This window comes from Elephas maximus, chromosome 4, assembly GCF_024166365.1.
Source record: "Elephas maximus indicus isolate mEleMax1 chromosome 4, mEleMax1 primary haplotype, whole genome shotgun sequence".
In the NCBI taxonomy this organism is placed as follows: domain Eukaryota; kingdom Metazoa; phylum Chordata; class Mammalia; order Proboscidea; family Elephantidae; genus Elephas; species Elephas maximus.
In genome coordinates, this window is record NC_064822.1 from 191,107,232 (window position 1) to 191,132,684 (window position 25,453).

Sequence of the window (25,453 nt, forward strand, 5' to 3'; positions counted from 1 at the left end):
AACATGCATGACCCACCCGTACAGCCCTGTCTCACTATCTATCTGGCTGGGAGGTGTGAGCAGGCTTCCTTTCGGGTCCCAGACAACCTGACAAGTCCAGTCCCCCCAGGGGGCTCAGCGTCTTCACAAAAGAGACACCCCCAGCTGTGACCACATGCTGGATGCCATTTTGCCAAGCCCAGGCCACGTGGACTCTGGGGAACAGGGTGAATTGTGGAGGTCAAGCTTGCATGCCCATGTTGCTGTCAACAGGCCAGGTACTTTCCAGAAATTAAAACCCTGGAGATGTGTGAGGGGACACTTTTAGCATTAACCCGTTAACCTGTTACCATCAAGTTGACTTCGACTCATGGCGACCCCATGTGGGCAGAGTAGAACTGCTCCACAGGGTTTCCAAGGCTGTGATTTTTCAGAAGCAGATCGCCAGACCTCTGGGTGGGTTTGAACTGCCAACTTTTCAGTTAGTCTAGTGCTTAGCTGTTCGCACCCCCCATTTTAGCATTAACATTCTTCAAATGCATTACAAACAGGAATCCAAGCAGACCATAAAGGAGACTTCTGTTATGACTGAGACCGTGTGCTTGACCTTGGATGCCAGACAAGGTCAGGGAACAGGCGCTTAGCGGAGGGCGAAGTGCCCAGCCTGGCTGCAAGGGGCAAGTGTGGCATGGGAAGAAACCCCCCATCAAACACCCCAGCTACCCCCAGATGGAAATCATGGTTGATTTAGAAAGAGGAAGAATGGTTAGAAGGCTTTTTTCCTTAACTAATGTGGAAAGTAAACCCACAAAACCTCCATTAAAAAAAAAAGTGTTAGAAATACGACTTTCAGTTTAATGGGGCTAAGCATGCACAGACTTCTGCGCTCCAAGTACCACCCTTTCCAGAAAAAGAACAAAGACAACACGCTAATGCACAATAAATCATTTCAGCCTGTCGGTAATCTGGGAGATGAAACGCCTCGCCCAGAGGTAGGACTGGGAGTTTACAGAAAGCCCATAAGAGCCAGGCGCGGTGCCAAGGCCCGGAATTGTGTGCACCCCACATTCCTGCCCTTCTGCGTGCTCACCAGTGCATGGCTTGCTGGAAAGCTCTCCTTCCAGGTGGGCCTGTGAGTCACCACTTGAGCTGCGCAGGGACAGACTCTCCTTGTTTGACATGTGGTATTTCCTTGCAAGGAGCGGCTTGCCACCAACCCTACTTTCCCCTCTATCCAAACCACTCCAAAACACACTTAAAGGGCTTTGAAATTAATCGTGTATATTCCAACCGAGAGCCTTCGCCTGCCTGATGCACTAAGAACAAGCACACAGTGAAGGGGCACCTGGCTGTACATGTAGAGAAACCCCTACCACATAGCGTGCCCCTGCTGGTGTCAGCACAGGGGAAGCGCCCCACACCAGTGCCTGAGGGCAGTCCAGAGCCCTGGTCTTAGGGAGCCCCCTGGAGGGCAGTAAGCAGGTTTTATCCTGCTCAATTAACAAATGCTTGAAGGTTTGTCCTCTGTGTGGCAGCACCGGAGCTTGAGTGTCGCTTCTGAGAAGTCACTAAGTCCATCAATGGAGCCCTCTCAAAGCTGTTTCCCTGCTATATTCTGCCTTTACCTATGAGGTAGGATTTGGTCACTTCAGGAGGGTCCTAAGAGGTCCAACCACCTGCAATAAATCAGGAGGAAGGGCTCAAGCCTGTATGTGGCCCTCACCAGCGAGCTAGAAAGTTCCACCTTTGACTTTTCATTGCACTTCCTTTCCCGGTGTCTGACCATTTCTACAGTACTATTTCTGTACCAAGAGATGTCTTCCTATACTGAAGCCCCACAATTTCTGAGGCCCCCCAATGGGTGTGTACAACCTCACTCAAACTTTGTCACTCCACCTATTTTCATCTCGATCAGGGACGTCTTTACCTCCTTGTCCATCCATCCATCCCTCCATCCCATCCACCTACCATCCAACCATCCATCCTCCTATCCATCTGTCTACCCATTCACTCTTCCTTATGGAGATCTTAAAATCATCTCCAACTCCTCCTCTTTCTCCCTCCATGTCTGGTTGGTCCTGACTCTTGCCTTTCTCATCACACCTGCTGCCTGACCTCAGTTTCGAGCTTCAGCTCCACCTACCACACCGATTAAGATATCCTGGCTGCTTTCTGATCTCTGTCATTTCCACCTATCTTCCACCCATTGCCAGGATCTTTTCTCTAAAATACAGACCCGGTCATGGCTCTTGATGCCATCCCATGGCCTGCAACAGGAAGATGGTGTGCCTTGGTGTCATCCCTCAGGCTCTGGATGACCCAATCCCCAATCTGTCCTGAACTCATTCTGGACCCTTCCACTGGATGGCAAATGAGTGGCCTTGCTCAGCCCTTCCCTGACCCCTGCCTTACCCAGGCACAGCTCCCTATCCACCACCATGGCACCATTTTGACACTTGACATTCATGTACCACCATTCATGCCCACTTCTACAAAGTGGGATCCATAACGGCAGGGATGGAAGGTGTTCCCTGCATCTGGGTCTTTGGTAGATTTAACATAGTTGATGATCAATGACTGCTATGCCAACAGCACGTCGTAGTGGTGTTGAAATGGCCCACTGCCCCCAGCAAGAGGCTATTGAAAGCCATGGCCCATCACTAACCTTGAGAGTGACCAGGGTGAGGTTAGAGTAGTCTTTGAACTTCCTTGAGTCACCGCACGTACATGTGTGACAGTCAGCTGGTCTGGCTTTTAGGGTCACTATTTCATGATGGACACATGAAATCACACACACACACACACACACACACACACACACACACACACACACACAGTGACCTGGAGCAGGTTAGGGAAAGGCAACCCTCACCAGGACTGGGGGCTTCTGCGCTGCCCTCCCAGTGGATGGACACCCATTCAGCATGTTCGCCACCTACTCCCTACCTCTGGGGCCCTGAGCAGGTTGCTCAGTCTAGCTGAGCCCGAAGCACGAGATGAAGTATGTATGTAAAGCCTGCACGAAGCATGTGGAACAGTGAGATCCAGGTCGTCTTCCTCTCCAAATCCCACCTGCAACTCCCCATCAGTGGGTTGTGACCCTTAAGTGCATTTTGAAAATCTCATTCAGGTTACAAATGGAAAATCATTTGCAAGCGGCCAGGGACTGCCAAAGCCAAGAACTCCCCTCCCTCCCCCTTGTGCGTTTCTCTTCCACCCCATCACCATAAATGTGAGCTGCCACCGCCTCCTCTAAAGCTGGCGCCTGACTCACTCCCAGGGACCTCCCTCCTGTCCCTCACCCGTCCCTCCCTCCCCGTTCCTCATCTGTCCTTCCTCCCTCCCTCCTGTACTGGCCAGCTGCCACAGCACTCTCTCTCTCTTGCTCCAGGCTCCTTCACCTTTGCATTTACACAGGCTCAGATCTCTCCTGTCCTATAAAAGCTCTGCCAATCCTTACCTCCCCTCTAGCTGTGGCCAATAGCTTTTCACCTCCTGTTCACAGCCAAACTTATTTAACAGGTTGTCTACTCCCACTGTCTCTATTTCAGTATCTTCTACTTTTTAAATGTTGGTGGGTCTACTTTTTAAATGATATTTTCCAACACTTTGTGGCTGGTGCACAGAAATACAACTGATTTTATATATACTACATCTCCAGTAACAGCCAACTACCTTCATGCAGTTAAATACTTGGCTGCTAACTGAAAGGCCGGCAGTTCAAACCGAGGGAGAAAGACTTGATGATTTGCTCCTATAAAGATTACAGCCTAGAAAACAGTATGGGGCAGTTTGCTCTGTCAGAGGGGTCACTGTGAGTTGGAATAGACTTGACGGGATCCAACAACAACAACTTTGCTAAGCTCTCCGATTAGTTCTCAAAATTTGTCTCTAAATTGTTTTAGATTTTTCTTTAAGATCTGTCATATCATCAACAAATGAGAGCTTTGTTTCTTTCTTTCCAATTCATATGCCTTTTGTTTATTTTTCTTGTTTATTGCACTGAATAGGCCCTCCCGTACAAGGGTGACTAGAAGTGGTAGAGTGAGCATCCTCTTACCCCTGATTTTAAAGGAGGTATTTCTAATATTTTCCCATCACTATTTATGTCAACTTAGGTTTTCTATAGATGCCCTTCATTAAGTTATGGAGTTCTTTCCTATTCCTAAAACCTAGTTTGTTAAAAAGGCTTTCCCCTCTCTCTCTCTCTCCATTCCTTCTTTTCTAATCGTGAATGGGGAAAAAATCATGCATTCATTGAAAAAAATTATGCTTCTTGTCCCCTTAAATCTATTAGTGAAGTGAATGACATTTATAGATTTTTACAATGTTAAATTACCCTTGTATTTCTAAGAAAAACCCAACTTGGTCATGATTTTTTTACATTGATGCAAATTCTTTACTGGTTATAGGACTATTCAGGCTTTCCACTTCTTAAATTTGTTTTGAAAAAAGTGTGTTTTTCTGGGGATTTATCCACTTTACCTAAGTTCCAATCTATTAGCATAAAACTGTTCAAAGCAATTAAAACCAGATGTGTTGAGTCAATTCCAACTTATGGCGACCCCATGGGTGTCAGAATAGCACTGTTCCCCATACGGTTTTCAAGGGCTGATTTTCAGAAGTAGATCACCTTTTTTTCTGAGGCGCCCCTTCATGGACTCGAACCTCCAACTTTTCAGTTAGCAGCCAAGCTTGTTAACCGTTTGCACAACTGAGGGACTCCTCAAAGTGATTCTGTCTCCTTTTCCCCTCCCAATATTATTTGTGGTTTCATTCTTTTCATTAGTCTCACTGGAATTTGTTGTTTTATTTAAAAACATGACTCCTGGCTTTGTTTATTGATCCTCTCCTGTATCTTTATTTTTTATTTCATTGATTTCTGCTCTTTTCTTTATTATCTCTTCTTTGGGTTTATTCTATTGTTCTTTTTTCTAAGATTCAAGTTACATTACTTAACTCATAAATTTCCTTCTATGTTCTGCTTTTACTAAATCCTACAAATTTTGATATGTGATACTTGCATTATTTTCTGTTTTTTTAAAAAATTTTCATTATGTAGCCAACATCATCCTAAATAGAGAGAGTCTGAAAGCATTCCCCTTGAGATCGGGAACCAGACAAGGATGCCCTTTATCACCACTCTTATTCCACATTGTGCTGGAAGTCCTAGCCAGAGCAATTAGGCTAGATAAAGAAATAAAGCGCATCCAGATCGGCAAGGAAGAAGTCAAAGTACCTCTATTTGCAGGTGACATGATCTTATACACAGAAAACCCTCAGGAATTCTCAAGAAAACTACTAAAACTAATAGAAAAGTTCAGCAGAGTATCAAGATACAAGATAAACATACAAAAATCAGTTGGATTCCTCTACACCAACAAAAAAAACATCAAAGAGGACATGGCCAAATCAATACCATTTACAGTAGCCCCTAGGAAGATAAAATACTTAGGAATAAATCTTACCAGAGAAAACTACAAAACGCTTCTGCAAGAAACCAAAAGAGACCTACATAAGACCACATAAACATACCTTGCTCATGGATAGGAAGACTTAACATTATAAAAATGTCTATTTTGCCAAAAGCGATCTATAGATTTAATGCAATTCCGATCCAAATTCCAATGACATTTTTTATTGAGATGGAGAAACAAATCACCAACTTCATATTGACGGGAAAGTGGCCCCAGATAAGTAAAGCACTACTGAAAAAGAAGAACAAGGTGGGAGGCCTTACTCTACCTGATTTTAGAACCTATTATACCGCCGCAGTAGTCAAAACAGCCTGGTACTGGTACGACAACAGATACATAGACCATTGGAACAAGACTGAGAATCCAGACATAAATCCATCCACAAATAAGCAAGTTGATATTTCACAAAGGCCCCAAAACAGTTAAAAGGGGGAAAAGACAGTCTTTTTAACAAATGGATATCCATCTGTAAAAAAATGAAACAAGACCCATATCTCACACCATGCACAAAAACGAGCTCAAAATGGATCAAAGACCCAAATATAAAATCTAAAATGATAAAGATCATGGAAGAAAAAATAGGACAACATTAGCAGCCCTAATACATGGCATAAACAGTATACAAAACATTACTAACAATGCAGAAGAAAAACTAGATAACTGGGAGCTCCTAAAAATCAAACACCTATGCTCATCCAAAGACTTCATCAAAAGAGTAAAAAGATTACCTACAGACTGGGAAAAAGATTTTAGCTATGACATTTCTGATCAGCGCCTGATCTCTAAAGTCTACATGATACTGCAAAAACTCAACTACAAAAACACAAATAACCCAATTAAAAAATGGGCAAAAGATATGAATAGACACTTCACTAAAGAAGACATTCAGGTAGCTAACAGATACTTGAGGAAATGCTCACAATCATTAGCCATTAGAGAAATGCAGATCAAAACTACAATGAGATTTCCTCTCACTCCAACAAGGCTGGCATTAATCCAAAAAACACAAAATAAAAAATGTTGGAGAGGCTGTGGAGAGATTGGAACACTTCTACGCTGCTGGTGGGAATGTCAAATGGTACAACCACTTTGGAAATCGATTTGGTGCTTCCTTAAAAAGCTAGAGGTAGAATTACCATATGATCCAGCAATCCCACTCCTTGGAATATATCCTAGAGAAATAAGAGCCTTTACACAAACAGATACATGCACACCCATGTTCACAGCACTGTTTACAATAGGAAAAACATGGAAGCAACCAAGATGCCCATCAACGGATGAATGGATAAATAAATTATGGTATATTCACATAATGGAATATTATGCATCGATGAATTTGTGAAACATTTCATAACATGGAGGAATCTGGAAGGCATTATGCTGAGTGAATTTGCAAAAGGGCAAATTCCCCAGGTGTCTGTCAGTTTGTCGTACTGTGGGGGCTTGTGTGTTGCTGTGATGCTTGAAGCTATGCCACCGGTATTCAGATACCAGCAGGGTCAGTCATGGAGGACGGGTTTCAGCTGAGCTTCCAGCCTAAGACAGACAAGGAAGAAGGACCTGGCAGTCTACTTCTGAAAAGCATTAGCCAGCAAAAACCTTATGAATAGCAGCAGAACACTGTCTGATATAGTGCTGGAAGATGAGCCCCCCAGGTTGGAAGGCACTCAAAAGATGACTGGGGAAGAGCTGCCTCCTCAAAGTAGAGTCGACCTTAATGACGTGGATGGAGTAAAGCTTTCAGGACCTTCATTTGCTGATGTGGCATGACTCAAAATGAGAAGAAACAGCTGCAAACGTCCATTAATAATCAGAACCTAGAATGTACGAAGTATGAATCTAGGAAAATAGGAAATTGTCAAAAATGAAATGCATAAGCATGGATATCCTATGCATTAGTGAGCTGAAATGGACTGGTATTGGTCATTTTGAATCAGACAATCATATAGTCTACTATGCTGGGAATGACAACTCCAAGAGGAATGGTGTTGCATTCATCATCTATCCTGAAGTACAACGCTGTCAGTGATAGGATAATATCCATATGCCTACAAGGAAGAGAGTTAATATGACCATTATTCAAATTTACACACCAACCACTAGGGCCAAAGATGAAGAAATGGAAGATTTTTATCAGCTGCTGCAGTCTGAAATTGATGGAACATGCAATCAAGATGCATTGATAATTACTGGCGATTGGAATGCAAAGTTGGAAACAAAGAAGAAGGACCAGTAGTTGGAAAATACAGCCTTGGTGATAGAAACAATGCCGGAGATCGAATGATAGAATTTTGCAAGACCAGCGACTTCTTCATTGCAAATACCTTCTTTCACCAACATAAACGGCGACTATACACATGGACCTCGCCAGATGGAACACACAGAAATCAAATTGACTACATCTGTGGAAAGAGATGATGGAAAAGCTCAATACCATCAGTTAGAACAAGGCGAGGGGCCGACTGTGGAACAGACCATCAATTGCTCATATGCAAGTTCAAGCTGAAACTGAAGAAAATCAGAACAAGTCCATGAGAGCCAAAATATGACCTTGAATATATCCCACCTGAATTTAGAGACCATCTCAAGAATAGATTTGACGCATTGAACACTAGTGACTGAACACCAGACGAGTTGTGGAATGACATCAAGGACATCATCCATGAAGAAAGCAAGAGGTCATTGAAAAGACAGGAAAGAAAGAAAAGACCAAGGTGGATGTCAGAGGAGACTCTGAAACTTGCTCTTGAGCATTGAGCAGCTAAAGCAAAAGGAAGAATTGATGAAGTAAAAGAACTGAACAGAAGATTTCAAAGGGCCTCTCCAGAAGACAAAATAAAGTATTATAATGACATGTGCAAAGAGCTGGAGATGGAAAACCAAAAGGGAAGAACACACTTGGCGTTTCTCAAGCTGAAAGAACTGAAGAAAAAATTGAAGCCTCGAGTCGCAATAGTGAAGGATTCATGGGGAAAATATTAAATGATGCAGGAAGCATCAAAAGAAGATGGAATACATAGAGTCATTATACCAAAAAGAATTAGTCGATATTCAACCATTTCAAGAGGTGGCATGTGATCAGGAACCGATGATACTGAAGGAAGAAGTCCAAGCTGCACTGAAGGCATTGGCGAAAAACACGGTTCCAGGAATTGATGGAATATCAATTGAGATGTTTCAACAAACAGATGCAGCGCTGGAGGTGCTCACTCCTCTATGCCAAGAAATTTAGAAGACAGCTTCCTGGCCAATTGATTGGAGAAGATCCATATTTACGCCTATTCCCAAGAAAGGTGATCCAACCGAATGTGGAAATTATAGAACAATACCATTAATATCACACGCAAGCAAAATTCTGCTGAAGATCATTCAAAAGCGGCTGCAGCAGTATATCGACAGGGAACTGCCAGAAATTCAGGCTGGTTTCAGAAGAGGACGTGGAACCAGGGATATCATTGCTGATGTCAGATGGATCCTGGCTGAAAGCAGAGAATACCAGAAGGATGTTTACCTGTGTTTTATTGATTTTGCAAAGGTATTTGACCACGTGGATCATAACAAACTATGGATAACACTGCGAAGAATGGGAATTCCAGAACACTTAATTATGCTCATGAGGAGCCTTTACATAGATCAAGAGGCAGTTGTTCGGACAGAACAAGGGGATACTGATTGGTTTCAAGTCAGGAAAGGTGTGTGTCAGGGTTGTATTCTTTCACCATACCTATTCAATCTGTCTGCTGAACAAATAATCCGAGAAGCTGGACTATATGAAGAACGGGGCATCAGGATTGGAGGAAGATTCATTAACAACCTGTGTTATGCAGATGACACAACCTTGCTTGCTGAAAGTGAAGAGCACTTGAAGCACTTACTAAGGAAGATCAAAGACCACAGCCCTCAGTATGGATTACACCTCAACATAAAGAAAACAAAAATCCTCACAACTGGACCAATGAGCAACATCATGATAAATGGAGAAAAGACGGAAGTTGTCAAGGATTTCATTTTACTTGGGTCCACAATCAACAGCCATGGAAGCAGCAGTCAAGAAATCAAAAGACGCACTGCATTGGGTAAATCTGCTGCAAAGGACCTCTTCAAAGTGAAGAGCAAAGACGTCACCCTGAAGACTAAGGTGCACCTGACCCAAGTCACGGTATTTTCAATCGCATCATATGGATGTGAAAGCTGGACAATGAATAAGGAAGACCGAAGAAGAGTTGATGCCTTTGAATTGTGGTGTTGGTGAAGAATATTGAATATACCATGGACTGCCAAAAGAACGAACAAATTTGTCTTAGAAGTACAACCAGAATGCTCCTCAAAAGCAAGGATGGCGAGACTGCATCTTACATACTTTGGACATGTTGTCAGGAGGGATTAGTCCCTAGAGAAGGACATCATGCTTGGCAGAGTACAGGGTCAGCGGAAAAGAGGAAGACCCTCAACGAGGTGGATTGACACAGTGGCTGCAACAACGAGCTCAAGCATAACAATGATTGTAGGGATGGCACAGGACCGGGCAGTGTTTCGTTCTGTTGTGCATAGGGTCGCTATGAGTTGGAACCGACTCGACGGCACCTAACAACAAAAAGGGCAAATATTGTATAAGACCACTATTATAAGAACTCGAGAAATAGTTTAAACAGAGAAGAAAATATTCTTTGATAGTTACGAGACAGGGAAGGAAGGGAAGGTGGGAGAAGGGTATTCACTAATTCGATAGTAGATAAGAACTACTTTAGGTGACGGAAAGACAACACACGATACAGGGGAGGTCAGCACAACTGGACTAAACCAAAAGCAAAGAAGTTTCCTGAATAAACGGAACGCTTCGAAGGCCAGCGTAGCACGGGCGGGGGTTTGGGGACCATTGTTTCAGGGGACATCTAAGTCAATTGGCATAATAAAATCTATTAATAAAACATTCTGCATCCCACTTTGGAGAGTGGTGTCTGGGGCCTTAAACGCTAGCAAGCGGCCATCTAAGATGCATCAATTGGTCTCAACCCACCTGGATCAAAGGAGAATGAAGAACACCAAGGACACAGGTAATTAAGAGCCCAAGAGAGAGGAAGGCAGAAAGGGCCCCATAAACCAGAGACTACATCCGCCTGAGACCAGAAGAACTAGATGGTGCCCGGCTACAACCAATGACTGCCCTGATGGAACACAGCAGAGAACCACCCCTGAGGGTGCAGGAGAGCAGTGCAATGCAGAACCCAAATTCTTGTAAAAAGACCAGGCTTAATGGTCTGACTGAGACTAGAAGGACCCTGGTGGTCATGGCCCCCAGACCTTCTGTTGGCCCAAGACAGGAACCATTCCCAAAGCCAACTCTTCAGGCAGGGATTGGACTGGACAATGGGTTGGAGAGGGATGCTGGTGAGGAGTGAGCTTCTTGGATCAGGTGGACACTTGAGACTATGTTGGCATCTCCTGCCTGGAGGGGAGATGAGAGGGTGGAGGGGGTTAGAAGCTGGCAAAATGGACAGGAAAAGAGAGAGTGGAGGGAGAGAGCGGGCTGTCTCATTAGGGGGAGAGCAATTGGGAGTGTGTAGCAAGGTGTGTATAAGTTTTTGTGTGAGAGACTGGCTTGATTTGCAAACTTTCACTTAAAGCACAATAAAAATTAAAAAAATTTTTCATTATGATTCTTACCAATTTCCTTTGACTTTTTAAAGGAATTTGTGCTTTCTTTTTTTTTTATATGTATATTTTGAGTCCACTTTGTTAGTTACTAAAAATTCAGAAAGCGTGTATCTTCCCAATAAACAGATTCTCACATCAGCCTATAGCAACTCACTCTATTACTACTCCTGCTTTTTACCTTAAAGCAGATTTTGTTTGGTAACGATACAGCCTTTGGTGTTTCCTCTGGTTGGTATTTACACCTCATCTCTACTTTCAGTCTTCATGCATGTCTCTCGTAAGTGGCACGTGGGCTGACTTTTTGTCCAGTTGGGCAAACTGCCTTTCACCAGCAGGTGCAATCTGTCTGCCTTTACCACAGACCAGGCCTCCTCATGCTGCAGATGGACGGAACTCTAAAGCGATAAGACACAGTTCACCTCCCTGAATTCTAAAAGCAGCTGCAGGCCGCATGCAGGAAAGATTCCTCACCACTACTTTCCTCTCCCGGAGCCAGCCATCCGGTCTCTCCAGTTCCTGACCCCCTGCAGACCCCTGAAACCGCTGCCTGGCTGCTTCCTGTCCAGCTCTCGGTCTTAGCTGATGTATGGCTTCCCCGTGCAGCCACTAGGGTCCCCCCTGGTCTGCTCCCACCCCCAGGATGCATCCCCCTCGAGCATGCTATGTATCCCATTTGGACACAGGTCACTCTGCCAGGCCACCAGCTCCAGGAGGGTGGGGACCCCAGCTGCTCCATTCCCTGTGGTGTCCCCAGACGAACGCACACAGGAGGTGCTCATTCAAGGCACAGCCATTGAGTACGTGAATGACGACCGAAGGTAAAGGGTTAAATACTCCCAAAGCTCCCGGGTTAAGGCAGTGGCTGACTATCAAATTTGGGTCATCCCTTTCCAAGCCCCCATTGGGAAAGAAGCCCACAGCCTGGGGGACTTCCGTGTGGCCCCAGACAGGTTCCTGAAAGTGGAGCTGGCCTAGCAGGGCGCTGGGTGAGGTGGACCTCGGTGCAATGGCTAACACAGCCGCTGGCAGAGGGCTGGACCAGATGGTTATTATTGGAGGCTTATAGTTCGAAGTTCCACATTCCACCCTAAGAAGCCTGGTCTTCCAGGAGCGTAAGGACGTGACCAGCTGCAGGGGCTGGCGCTTGACAGTGTGAGCAATTTGTGAGTCTGTGGCCAACCTCCCGAGGAGCTGATCTTTCCCAAGTTGGAGGCTCAGAAGTTTAGAAGAAGGAAGTCAGGAGTCTAGGAAAAAGGAGGCCTGATTTCCACTGTCTGTCTAGAAAAAAGTTCATTCCTTTTATAGGTGTGGCTGGATACCCCGGAGCCCCAACCAGACCCTGTGAACCCCCATTACACCCCGTGAGCCCCCACTATACCCCGTGAGCCCCTATTATACCTCATGAGTCCCCATGACACCCTGTGAGCCCCACACCTCGTCAGTCCCCACCACACCTGTGAGCCCCCAGTACACCCCGTGAGCCCCCACCACACCCTGTGAGCCCCCATTACACCCCATGAGTCCCCGTTACATCCCGTGAGCCCCATTACACCCCGTGAGCCTCCACCACATCTTGTGAGCCTTCATGACCCCCTATGATCCCCACGACAATCCATGATCCCTGACACTCCATAAGCCCCCATGACCCCCCATGACCAAGTTCACTAGGCTTTCACTATTTGGAAATGGCTGATGAATTGCTAAGGCAGCCCCCTCCCTGTGGGGTAAGAACAGAGGTAAGAATGCCCGGCCTCAGGGGGCCCCAGGAATCCATTGAGGGTAACAGAGAGAGGATGGTAGCTAGTTGGCCAGGGGTTCAGCTTTGGAGTCACACTGGCCCTGGCCTGAAGCTGCGCACCCTCAGGCCTGGTACAGCGGCCCGAAGTTTCACCCCCTCGGGCCTGGTCCAGTGGCCTGAAGCTGCACACCCTTAGGTCTGGTCCAGCGTGGCCATAGTTTTGGCTTCGTTTTTAGTGTAGCTATATTTAAGCTCTTAAATGAGAATGACCTTAGATCACCTGCCTGGACTCACATGAGGAAAAATAAACTTTCACCTTGTCTAAGTTTTTGGTTGGGTTTAAGCCAAAGAAAGAAAAAAAAGAACAAGACAGTGCTGATGTTCTCCATGACCAGGCACCAAAAAATGACAAAAGCGCAAATGTGAGCCCTGAAGGTCAAACCTGCCTCCACTTGCTTTTCCAAGCCACCTGCTCAGATCCTGACTCCATAGAGCTTCCCCGGATGGTCAGTGGAATGGAAGTGTGCAAACCAAGCATTCAAACGTACTACGTGAGGTTAGTGCTTCACACACACACAGACACATACATGCACACATACATACACACGCACACTCATACACACACAGACACACACAGACGTGGACATACACATACATACACACATGCACACAGACACACAAAAGCACACAGTCACACAAAGAGAAACATACACACAGATACACACAAAAACATACAGACACACAGACACGAACATGCACATACAGACATTGTTATGGGTTGGACTGTGTCCCCCAAAAACGTGTCAACTTGGCTAGGCCATGATTCCCAGTACTGTCTGATTGTCCGCCATTTTGTCATCTGATGTGATTTCCCTATGTGTTGTAAATCCTATGGCATTAGTGGCAATTACGTTAATCAGTCGGGAGTCAATCTACAAGATTAGATTGTGTTTTAAGCCAATCTCTTTTCAGGTATAAAAGAAGTGAGCAGAAAGACATGGGGACCTCATACCACCAAGAAAAAAGCACCAGGAGCAGAGAGCACCCTTTGGACCCGGGGTCCCTTCGCTGAGAAGCTCCTAGACCAGGGGAAGACTGAAGACAAGGACACTCCTCTAGAGCCAACAGAGAGAGAAAGGCTTACCCTGGAGCTGGCACCCTGAATTTGGACTTCTAGCCTATTAGACTAGGAGAGGATAAACTTCTCTTTGTTAAAGCCACCCACTTGCAGTATTTCTGTTACAGCAGCACTAGATGACTAAGACAGACACACACATACACACAGGCAGACACTCACACACATACACAGACACCAGCCACCATCATCACCGTCTCCTACGACAATAACCCAGTTGCAACCCCCAAGTGTCCACGCTCCGTCCGTCTGAACGGTTCCACCCTGAGGTGCCTTGAGCAAGATGACCCTAGATCTAACCAGACGGAGCCCAAGTCCTGCAGTTTCTTCTCTTCTCTCTCCCATCTCCTCCCCCGCCCCCACTTACTCTCTCTTTCAGAAGCTCCTTTCGCTTCTTCAATGTCGTACGATCACCAGACCCACCTCGCCCAGTTCAGGGCCCGTTCAGACTTCCCCTCTTGCTCTGGGGAGCACATGGGCTTTCACAGGGAATGTAGCCGTGATGCTTGGAAGATGCCAGGTGGGGACGGGTGGGAGACGCCCATGCTTACCTGTAACGGCACTGTGAGGGTCTTCCGGCCACTCCAGCTGGAATCCCTGGCCCCGGGACTAGGGACCTGACAGGTGGCTGCACCCCTTAGTACCTCAGTGGTGTCTGCATCAGGACAGCAGAGCTTGGTCCATGGAGCCCCAACCCTACCAGCGAGGTTTCCCTCAGACACCCATGTCAGGGAGTCGCGCCACCGGTGCACAGTGATGAGCCCACCAGACCAAGAGCCATAACTTCCCACAGCTCCATAGATGCTGCCATCAAACTAAATGGTGGTGAGCATGGTCCCTGCCTCTTAGAAAGGCGAGAATTCTTCCATCAGGTCAGGTGGGGGCAGCCTGCTGGGGACTAAAGAAGCCAGCCATCCAGAGAGGTCAGACCCTCCGCACGGCCCAGCGGACAAACAGACGCAGAACCTCTGGCCTGGGGAGAGCCAGGGTGGAGGGCTGGCCTTACCGGGTTCTCTGTCTGGTGGATCCCGACCCCGAAGACCAGCTGGGAGCAGAAGAGGGCCGCGACGAGGCTCTTGTGGATGCAGTGGAGGTTGGAGCGCAGCGCCCGGACCAGCGCCAGCAGGACGAAGGCCACCAGCAGGGCCGCCAGGGACAAGGACAGGGCCGCGTAGGTGACGATTTTCAGGGGCAGGACCTCGCCATGCTGCGGGGGTAGGTTAGAGGCAGGAGAACGTGAGGGCCATGACAGGCATCCAGCTCTTCCACGATAAGAACAGACTAGCTTGGTGTGTCTTAGCTGGGTTGAGCCGGGCAGGAAACAGCGGACTGTGATGTCGTTCTCAGAGTGGCACTACACCCAAACCAAGCAGCCAGCTCACACAGGAGGTGCCGAGCCTGCCTGCCCCAGATTCTGTGCCGGGAGACACATCCCCTGTGCTTTGGCCAAATATGACGCCAGTTTAGGACCCAGCGTCCTGGATTGAGTTGTGTCCCCCCAAATATGGGTTGGAATCCTAACCCTGGTGGTACAGTGGTTAAAACGCTTGGCTGCTAACCGAAAGGTTGGCAGTTTAAACCCACTAGCCCCTCCTCAGGAGAAAAGACCTGGTGATCTGCCCCCGTAAAGATAACAGCTTAGGAAACCCTACGGGGCAGATCTTCTCTGTCATATGGGGTTGCTAGGAGTCGGAATTGACTCGATGGCACCTAAGAACAACCGTACACCTGTGGATGCGATGCTGTTTGGAAATGGGGTTTTCTTCGTGTTAATGAGTCCATAGCAGTGCAGGGTGGGTTCTAAGCCAAGTCACTTCTGAGGTATAAGGAGCAGATTAGGCACAAAGATAAGAAAGCACACACGGGGGAAGACAGACACGACCTGACAAGGACGGAGGCAGATGGATCTACAAGCCTGGGAAGGCCAAGGGTTGCCGGCAGGTGCTAGAAGCTGAAATAGACAAGGAAGGACCTCCCCCCAGAGCCACAGTCTGAATTTGGACTTCTGGCCTCCAGAACTGTGAGAAAATAAATTTCTGTTTGTCAAAGCCCCATCTCTCCCTGGTGGTGTTTCTGTTACAGCAATAGGACACTGAGACCTGAGGACATCTGCCATTTTGGGAACAACAAGCTCTGATTTTCCGGTAGCTTCCGTGAAGTATTGCTCTGGTGACAGAGAACTGTGCACCCCTGGATCTGAGCCACAGGCCGCCCAGGGGGTCCTGGGAACCAGCACTGGGTGGTGTGGGGAGGCCTGATGCTCTGCCCTCAGTCTGCTCTGCTTCTCCGGGGGCCCTGGGTCCTCAGGTGACTCCTGTAGCCTGCTGCCCCCATGAGGGGCAAGATACCCAGGACTGCAGCCACCCCCTGGCTTCCCTACTGCCTGGGGGGCTGGTCCGAAGTCTCTGGCTTCAAGGTACCCCTGGGACATGCGGGCCTGAGTCCTACTCAGGTCTCATTTTTTCTCTCTGAATTTTAGTTTCCTTAGCCTGAGGGTTAGCTCTTCCCAGCTTCATAGCCCTGAGATGACCCCAAATCCCTCCAGTGTGAACACAAAACCCCAAATTCATTGCCGTCAAGTTGATTCCAACTCATAGCAACCCTATGGGACAGAGCAGAACTGCCCCGTAACGTTTCCCAGGCTGTAATCTTTACAGAGCAGACTGCCACATCCTTCTCCTGAGGAGCAGCTGGTGGGTTCAAACCGTCGACCTATTGCCACTGCGAAAACTCGAGCACACCAACGATTGTGAGGACGGTGCAGGACCGGGCAACGTTTCGTTCTGTTGAACATGGGGTCGCCACGAGTCAGAGCCGACTCCACGGCAACTCACGAGAGCAACAGCAATGCTGGGCCCTGGGCCACCCACGAGGGGCGCCCCACTGTCAGGGGAAGGCCAAGGGGCCGGCTTCATGTCACTGCCCCGCGATTACACAGAGCACGCGATCCCCTGGGCACCTGTCTCCAGTTAGCAGTGTCCCCACGTCTCACTCCCTTTCCAAGGATGTGAGAGGAGCTCGGCCCACTTCAAACCAGAATCCCCTTGGGAAGGTCCAAGTCCTGGGCTCCTGGATGGCGTCCCAGCCCCAAGAAGGAGGTGACAACAGTGAGGTCACACACAGGCCTCTACTCTCAGTTCCTAATACGGTGTCCCATACACACCGGCCCTGCTGACCTCCTAATGGGACTCCGGGCAGGCCCTCCCCAGGGCACAGACCCTCCGCGGGCCCTCAGAGGCCGCAGGCCCTCCCCAGGGCACAGCCCCTCCGCGGGCCCTCAGAGGCCGGCTCCTGTTCCCAGGCGGTTTCAATGGCGGAGGTTAAACATTAGCTGCCAGAGCTTGGGGCTGGGGACCAAGGCCCCTTTGTCTTCCCACCCGGCGTCTGCAGTGGCTGGAGGGAGATACCTGCTTTGTACACACCAGCCCCAGGCTTTTCTCTCTCAGAATTGAGCATCAGCTAAAAGGCGCTGAAAACCCGCTTTGAAGTGAGGTCTACATTTGAGGGATCTCTTTGGAGTCTGAGACTAGGGTCAGCCCCAGCGATTTCTCATTTACAACCTCAGCTCTTTGAGAGCCCTTTTAATGGGGTTTTGTGATGGAAATCCTAGCAAATTCTGGCCAACTCTCTCCTCAAACGTGGGTTTTAATTGGCCGACTCAGGTTGTTCAAAGCTCTCAAAGGAAAGCTAGAGCTGGCGGAGGGGCAGGATATATTTCCAAAGGGGTTGATCCCGCGACCCGGGCAGGCAGGCTGCCACGCCCACCTCCCGCCGGGACACATCCATGAGCACCGCGAAGCTGGTCACGCGGCTGCACTGGCAGGCCACGTGTGTCCGGTTCCGGGACAGAAGTTCACAGCCCTTGGCCGACCAAGCTCCGGTCCCGCCGAGGCTGTGGAAAAAGGAAGAAGGGTGGGTGAGCCGGTTCCCTCCATCACAGAAGGCCAGGGGGCAGCCGTCCTGTCCACCAGCCTCAGTCAAAGGAACGGACAGATGCTAACAGCAGTGACTTGCTCCCACAGAAAGTCCAATGACGCTGTGGCGTAGCCTTCACCTGCCTTCCTTTGACATCGTCATGCCCTGAAGACAAACACCTTTGGTCGCCTTTGTCTGGAACAACAGACCGCTGTCATTCAGGGCTGTGTGAACAGTCTCCCTTCCCTTTTGTGGCTGCTGAGGGCTTCTAATGAGCACTTTCTGAAGTTCAAGTCTTCCATGCCACCCGGCAATAAAACCTAAATGGCAGCGTCTTAGGCCCACTCGGCATCCCTTTGTATGAGAAACACTGGCCCGTGGTTAAAACAGGTACTTTGTACTCAAGCCTCCTTTTGAGCCTAAATGATTTAAGAAATAATTTCTCACATGCGTTTCACCTATTCATCTGCAGGTTGCACAATCTTTTACGGGAACGGCTGGAAAGTCCGGCTCTATTATTACCCGGGTTTTACTGTTGGGAAGTCCCAAATAACGAGCTGCGGGGAGGTGTGTCTCGGCCTCATGGAGGGCCCTGCCCCGCCCCTGCTGACTCTGGGAAAATCACATAACCCCTCTGAGCCTCAGTTTACTCATCTGTGAAATGGGACGTGAGTGTTAATATGCGTTTGCCAAGAGCTTTCAGATCTGTGGATAATACCACCCAAAGAGGAGAGCAGTAATTATAGCAATAGCTGACTGCCAGGAGTGACCAAAGAGAGAAAGAGAGCTGGCCAGGCGTCTCACAGCAGCACTTCCCTCGTCATGAAAATGATCCCGCCATTGTCTCCTTTTCAAACCAAGCGCCTATTGTACCCCACACACTGGGCTGGCTGCTCATTAACAAGGCTTTGGAGGGTACCGTGGCAGGGGCAAAAGGACGCTGGTCCCTTTGGCTGCCAAACATGCTGCCCCAAGGGGAGGGTATCTGCTGGCTCACCCCGGGCAGCACACCCAGCTCAGCACTTGAAGGGGTCCCCTCTAGCTCGATCCAGCGGATCTGTGTTTTTAGGGAATGCAGCATCACACAGGAAGTCCCAGAAGCACACCATCTGGGCGTGGGGGCGTGGGGTGGGTGGGGGAGCTCGGCTGCACTCCCTCTGTTCCTGGAGGGTGGCACCCCTTTGCCGGCGCCCTCTACTGGCGTGGGGAGGAGCAGCAGTCGTTCTTGTTGGAGACCGTGCTTGGCCTCCCTTCAACGCAGCAAAGCCGCGTGGCAAGGGCTCGGCTCTGTTTTCTACTAAAATCCAGATGGAACCAGGAAAGCAAACGAGCGGAGAAACAGGGAGCAGACACAGCCCGGCACCCACAAGTCAGGGCTCACACAGAAAGCCCTGCCGCTAAAGAAACAAACAGGAGCCCCGCTGGCTTTCAGACAACAGAAAACGACCCTAAAGCCTCACCTGTGGGTAAAAACCACTCACTTTCGTTTCTATAACTATAGAATACCTTTTCCTAGAACATTCTGTGTGAACGAATGAGTAACACTCAGAATGCTAGAGCGTTCGCTACCATGAGCCACTGCATGCCTTTGACAGTCTGCTGGAGGCCTTGGACGCTTGTCTGAGACGGGCTGAAAACTAAGGAACGTGTGGCCCCTCTGGGGTAAAAGAGCCCCAGCAGCTGTGCTGCGATGGCCTCGCAGCAGGGCAGAGGGCGGGGAGCCCGTCTGATATAGAGACCCACACGCATGTCTGAGAGTTGCCGCTGTCAGGGGGAGGGGCTCCTGGGCCCAGGACACAAGCCGCAGCGCTGTGTGGCAGTGGACCAGGAGCCCTGCAGGGGAGTGGCCCGTTTCCAACATTGACCCTTCTTGGGGCGTCTGTATGTGCATGTGTGTGTCTGCATGTATATGTGCACACGCATGTGTGTGCATGTCTGTGTCTCCGCGTGCACACACACGTATGAACACCTGTGTGCATGTGCGAACATGTCTTGTGCATGCATGTCTCCACGTGTGTACATCTCTGTGTGCATATATACACATGTGTGAACACCTGTGTGCATGTGTGTGTACATATTTGCGTGCATGCATGTCTCCACATGTGCACGTCTCCACATGTGCATGTCTCCACATGTGCATGTCTTTGTGTGCATGTGTGTGTACATGTCTCTGTGTGTGCGCCTACGGAGACTCTCACGCCTCTAAGAACAGAGCTGGAGGATAAGCCTCTTGCCCCATGGCGGCTGGGAGGGGAGCAACAGGCCAGGAAAGAAGGCCCCTGGGACACTCAGCCAGCCTGGGTGTCTAAGACCTGCCAGGAGCTCCAGCCTCAGCAAAGCCTCACACTGAGACGTCACGCTCCCGGGGTAGGAGATGGCCGCCCTCGCCTCCAGCAGCGTCACACTCACGGGATTGAGTGGTTCCAGAACACGCAGGTGGGCTTGGTGCGTTCCTCTGTCTCCAGCAGGATGGACTCCACCAGGACGGGCCTCTCCAGGGGGCTGGGGAGCACAGCGCCCTCACTGTAGACCACTGCGCTCACCACCGCCGTGTTGATGACCGGCCGGCCGGGCAGCCTGTCACGGGAACCAGGCAGAAGTTCGCTGAGGAAACGTCCATTTTAAACTCACATGCACACCCGGGGACAGAGGTCAGCCGTCCTTCTGTCAGCACCTAACTGCAGACTGTGAGCATGGGAAAGAGACCCTGCTCTTCAGCAGGCCTGGGGGACCGCCTTCACCCCCAAAGCAGGGTTATCACCACTACAGAGAGCACATGGGGGGAGGCACACCACCTCTGGGCAAAAGGTGGATGTTAGAAATTCAGAAATAAAGAGAAGGTGTATTCACAAAGCTGTTACAGCCCGGTAGTATGTAACAGCAAAAACAGAAGCAACGGCTTAAATGTCTGCTGAAAGGAAGCTGGAGACACACACTACAGCTTCTTGTGGATTGAAAACTGTGCCTCCAAAAAGATGTGCTCAAGTCCTAACTCCTGGCGCCTGTGAACGTGACCTTGTTTGGTAATAGGGCCTTTGAGGATGCTTTCAGTTAACACAGGCTCGCAGTTGGGCGGATCCTGATCCCATCTGAGTGGTGTCCTTATAAAAGGGGAGAAGGGAAGGGACAGGGAGACAGGAAGGCCGTGTGATGAGGGATTATCTGTGGCTTCAAGCCCAGAACGCCCAGGGCCACTAGAATCTGGGAGAGACGAGGAAGAAGCTTCCCCTGGAGCCTTTGGGTAGAATTCAGCCCTGCTGACACCCGGACTTTGGACTCTCAGCCTCCAGGACTGCGGAACAACAAACTTCTCTTAAGTCACCTGTTGGTGTACTTTGTCATGGCAGCCCTAGGAGGCTAAGACAGCTTGTGGGGGAATATCGTCCAGTCAGTAAGGGTCATGGACGCGAAGGCTGCAGAGCCCAGGGAAGCTTCTAGAAAACGACTTTCAGGTTCAGCTAGAGAGGCCTCAGTGTGCATGCCTCTCTGAGGGCGTGACGCTCCTGTGGGTGGATCCTTGACTTCACCCAGTCTTTATGGAGTCGCCCTTGTGAGTGCTGGGCCGCGACGGGAAGCATGTTTTTCTGGGTGTGGGCAGATTTACAATGGGCCCTGGGGGCCTTCCTGGCAGAGACACCGGGGTGTGCCAGGAGCTGAGGCCTGAGGATGGAGGGCTAGGAGCGGGGACGAGGCAGGAGGAGGCAACGGCTGACTAGGACCAACATGGGTAGGGTCTCTTTCCTCAGGCAAGGGTCTGGTATAACCTTGTTTGGGTGGCTGAGATTCAGGCCCTCGGGAGCCTGGCACCTGGCCATACCGAAGGCTGCGACGGTCAGGGTCATAGTGCTCAGGCAGCAGCTGCCCCAGGGTCCGGTAGATGATGACCAGGGCGACAGCAAATTGGCTGGACTCGTCCGGGTGTCTCCGCTGTCTGGACACGGCCTCCCTCTCAGTGCTGGGCCCCAGGTGTGCTGGCTGCGGGGCGGCTTTCCGGCTGGGCGGCTTGGCCGTGGGGCCTTCTGCAACGAGGGCACAGAGGGTGAGGCTTGCGTACCCAGTTCTGTCCTGCCAGGCCATGCTCCCTGGGCTGGTGCTTCTCAGCAATCAGCAGGCATCACGGGGTGAGCAAGCCCAAAATGACACACAGCTTGTAAGATGGGTCGGCACCTGCTGTGACCCCACATCTGAGTAAAGCCCGCTTTGAAAGACTGAAGGCATGAGAAATAGCACTCAGATAACCAGAAAAACTCAGCGACTGATGCAACAGAGAGAGACAGCATGGAACTTTGTGAGGGCCAGGGAGTGGGGCCCTCCTGCTTGTCACCTGTTCTAAATGTGTGAGCCTACACCCAAAAGACCAAACCATCATCGTCAAGTCGGTTACGATTCACAGCGACCCCGTGTGTTACAGAGCAGAACTGTGCTCCTTAGGGTTTTCTTCATGGTAGCCCTAATGCAGGCAGATCTCCAGGACTTTATTCCACAGTGCTGTTGGGTGGGTCCGAACCACCAACCTTTAGGGTAGTAGTCGAGCATAGCTAACCTAAGTTTGGGCCACTTAGGGGCCTTTGTGGCAGCCTATTCCATCTCTTTTCCCCAGGTTCACACAATGTGTTTTAAAATGATTTTATAAATTGTAATTTCAGTAACTTTATAAAAAAGTTACTAATACATTTGCTAATGAATGTGAAAAACCAACTTACTGAAAACATTTCAAATTTTAAATTATCCCTTATGGAATGTTTAGGAGTCCCTGGGTGGTGAAACGGTGAACACACCTGGCTGCTAACCAAAGGTTGGGGGTTCGACTCCACCCAGAGATGCCTCAGAAGAAGGGCCTGGTGATCCACTTCTCAGAACTCAGCCACTGAAAACCCTTTGGAGCACAGTTCTACTCTGACACACACAGGGTTGGCTCCATGGCAACGGGTATTATTCTGGGAAGAAGTTTTTAGTAGCTGAGAGCGAGCTATGAAAAACACCTGAAAACAATTTCACATATTTAAGCCACTCTGTAGTATAATCACACTCCTGGCTTAAAGCATGATACACAGGCACGACTCTGGGTTCTTCTGGGGAGGGGGACGGTCAAGGTGTGTGGCCCTCCTGCTTGTTACCTGTTCTAAGTGTGTGAACCTAAAACCAAAAAAACCAGACGCATTGCCGCCAAGTCAGTTCCTACACATGGTGACCCCACGTGTGGGCAGCCCCTCACTGCACACCGAGGAGGGCTCGCGCACGTGCAGTTCCAAGGGCTCGCTTATTTGTCACATTATAAATTACTGAGATGCCTGCCAATCAGCTCTGACACCAGCACACGCCCCGGCCGCCCCTCGAGTGGGCTGCCGGTGGGGACGGTGGGGCTCGTTTTCCAGGATTCCTGCAAAGTGCCGTGCTCCGGCCCCAGACGGCAGCAGTCATCTCCTAGGTGGTTTTACCTTTCTTCTTCTCAGGTGGTGTGAAGAAGTCTGCAGGGAAGACGACCGAGGACTCCAGTTCCTTCGGGTACTCTTCGCGAACGTTCTCAAACCGCGGCACCCGGGCTCCCGTGAAGTTAGACTTGTTGAAGATGTCGACGGCAAGGACTGTGGGGACAGTTCATTTCAGTCACACACAAACCCCAGCTGCACTCACAGGAGCTTCCTGGAACCACTACTGCTTTCCGATCGACCAGAGCTGCCGTCGCTAACCGAGCACCTCTAACAGGGGATCCAGCTCCACCTCTCCGTGTCCTTTCTGCCCGCTCAGTCATTCAGGAGAACACCCGCGTGTGAAGGGAGTCAGCGGGAGCAGGCTCAGGTGTTTAACGTGGTGTCCAGGAGCCAGTGGGCTGGGGCCTGTGATGGGTTGAGATCCTGGGAGGCCAGTGTGCTGCATGCACTACGTGTGAACGTAGCGTGACACGTGTGCGTGGCATGACACACACATGGTTACATGTATGCACGGCATTACACACACGGTGTTACACGTGTGCAGCATTACACAACGCAGTGTTACGCGTATAAACGGCATTACACATGTACGCGGTGTTACGCATATGCATGGTATTACACGTGTACATGGTGTTACATGTGTGTATGGGGTTATATACAGGCATGGTATTACACAATTGCGTGGTATTACATACGTGCATGGCACTACACATGCGCATGGGGTTACACACATGCTTGTTACACATGTGTACATCATTCAATGTGTGCACAGTGTTACATATATGCATGGCGTTACATATACACGCGTCATTACAGGTGTGCATGTTGTTACCTATATGCACCGTGTTACACATATGCACGTCATTATGGGTGTGAACGGTGTTACCTATATTTCATGGTGTTACACGTATGCATGTCATTACAGGTGTGCATGGTGTTACAGATGCATGTCACTATACACATGCATGTCACACGTTTGCATGGCATTCCACGTGTGCAGGGTGCTATGCAGGTGCTCGGCATTACTGTCAGTGTGGTGCACACCCCAAGCAGTCAGTGCATGAATGTGGCTGTGCCCTACAGCTCCTTCAGGACAGGAGGCAATGAGACTTCCACACATAACCCTGAGAGAGCGGCTCACAGCGGGAGCCCCATCCCAATCTCTCTCCCTCTAACTCCCGGAGGCAGAGCCTAAGTGGCTCCTGAGACAGGCCCGAGAGCTCTAGATTCTACTGGTGCATGACACGTTCAAGTCTGTCCTGTGGGGGTACCTCTGCATTGTGCTGATGCCCCTGCTCTGAGGGGCGCCGTCACAGGGCTAGGTAGTGACCTGTGTCCCCCAGGGAGATGCCCCAAGTCTCCTGCTGAGCCCCCGATCCATTATTCTCAGTATGAGTGGTGCCCTCACCACCTGCAGGAGCAGGGTGGGCGCCGGCTCTGGAGACACTGATGGTTGGGTGGGGTGAGAGCCAGACTGCAGGAGGAAGGGCTGAGCAGGGTGCTTGGCCCCAAGGAGACCAAGGGTGGACATGGTGACCTGTGATTCAGCACACGGGGGTCCAAGGAGAACGTGCTGGCAGCTCTCACCCAGGGCAGGAGGGCTCCCAGGACGAGGGCACCAGGCGACCTGGGAGAGAGGAGCCCCTCACTGGAGGGGTGGCACAAAGGGGACAAGTCTGGGATTCTGCCCAAGGGCTCTGGAGGCTGGACCAGGTGCAGGGGGGCCCAGGTGTGGGGGGGGTCCATGTGCAGGGGACCAGGTGCTCCTGGGTCCTGTGCAGCCCTGAGCTTGCAGGCGGTTTGGCCAGGACCTCTTCTGGGACATGTTAAACCTGCTGCCGTCAAGTCGATTCCAACTTACAGTGACCTTAAAGGACAGAGCAGAACTGCCCCATAGAGTTTCCAAAAAGTGGCTGGTAGATTTGAACTGCTGACCTTTTGGTTAGCAGTCTGACCTCTCAACCACTGTGCCACCAGGGCTCCTCTTCAGAAAGTGGGCATGTGGGGGCCTTACCCTCCCATCCTGCCTCCAACTATGGCAGGGCGCCCATGAGCCCACCTCCACCCCAGGGCAGGGCGGGTCAGACCCTGGATGTCTAGAGCAGCCTGTCTTCTGGACAGT

General features: G+C 49.9%; 1 protein-coding gene across 4 annotated transcripts in view; it reads right to left on the reverse strand.

Annotated features, from left to right (window-relative positions):
- The window catches only part of CELSR1 (cadherin EGF LAG seven-pass G-type receptor 1), a 195,322-nt gene that overhangs the window by 12,930 nt on the left and 156,939 nt on the right, over positions 1-25,453 (reverse strand). For all 4 annotated transcript variants that reach the window (XR_007517446.1, XM_049884670.1, XM_049884669.1 and 1 more), the window contains exons 20-24: positions 23,338-23,484; positions 21,717-21,918; positions 20,309-20,476; positions 17,750-17,876; positions 14,991-15,191 (exon numbers count right to left, since the gene is read on the reverse strand). Coding sequence is in view for 3 of the 4 variants with exons in the window: in XM_049884670.1 (XP_049740627.1) it covers positions 14,991-15,191; positions 17,750-17,876; positions 20,309-20,476; positions 21,717-21,918; positions 23,338-23,484 (845 nt within the window). In the remaining variant the exon portion in view is untranslated. The remainder of the gene's footprint in view (positions 1-14,990; positions 15,192-17,749; positions 17,877-20,308; positions 20,477-21,716; positions 21,919-23,337; positions 23,485-25,453) is intronic.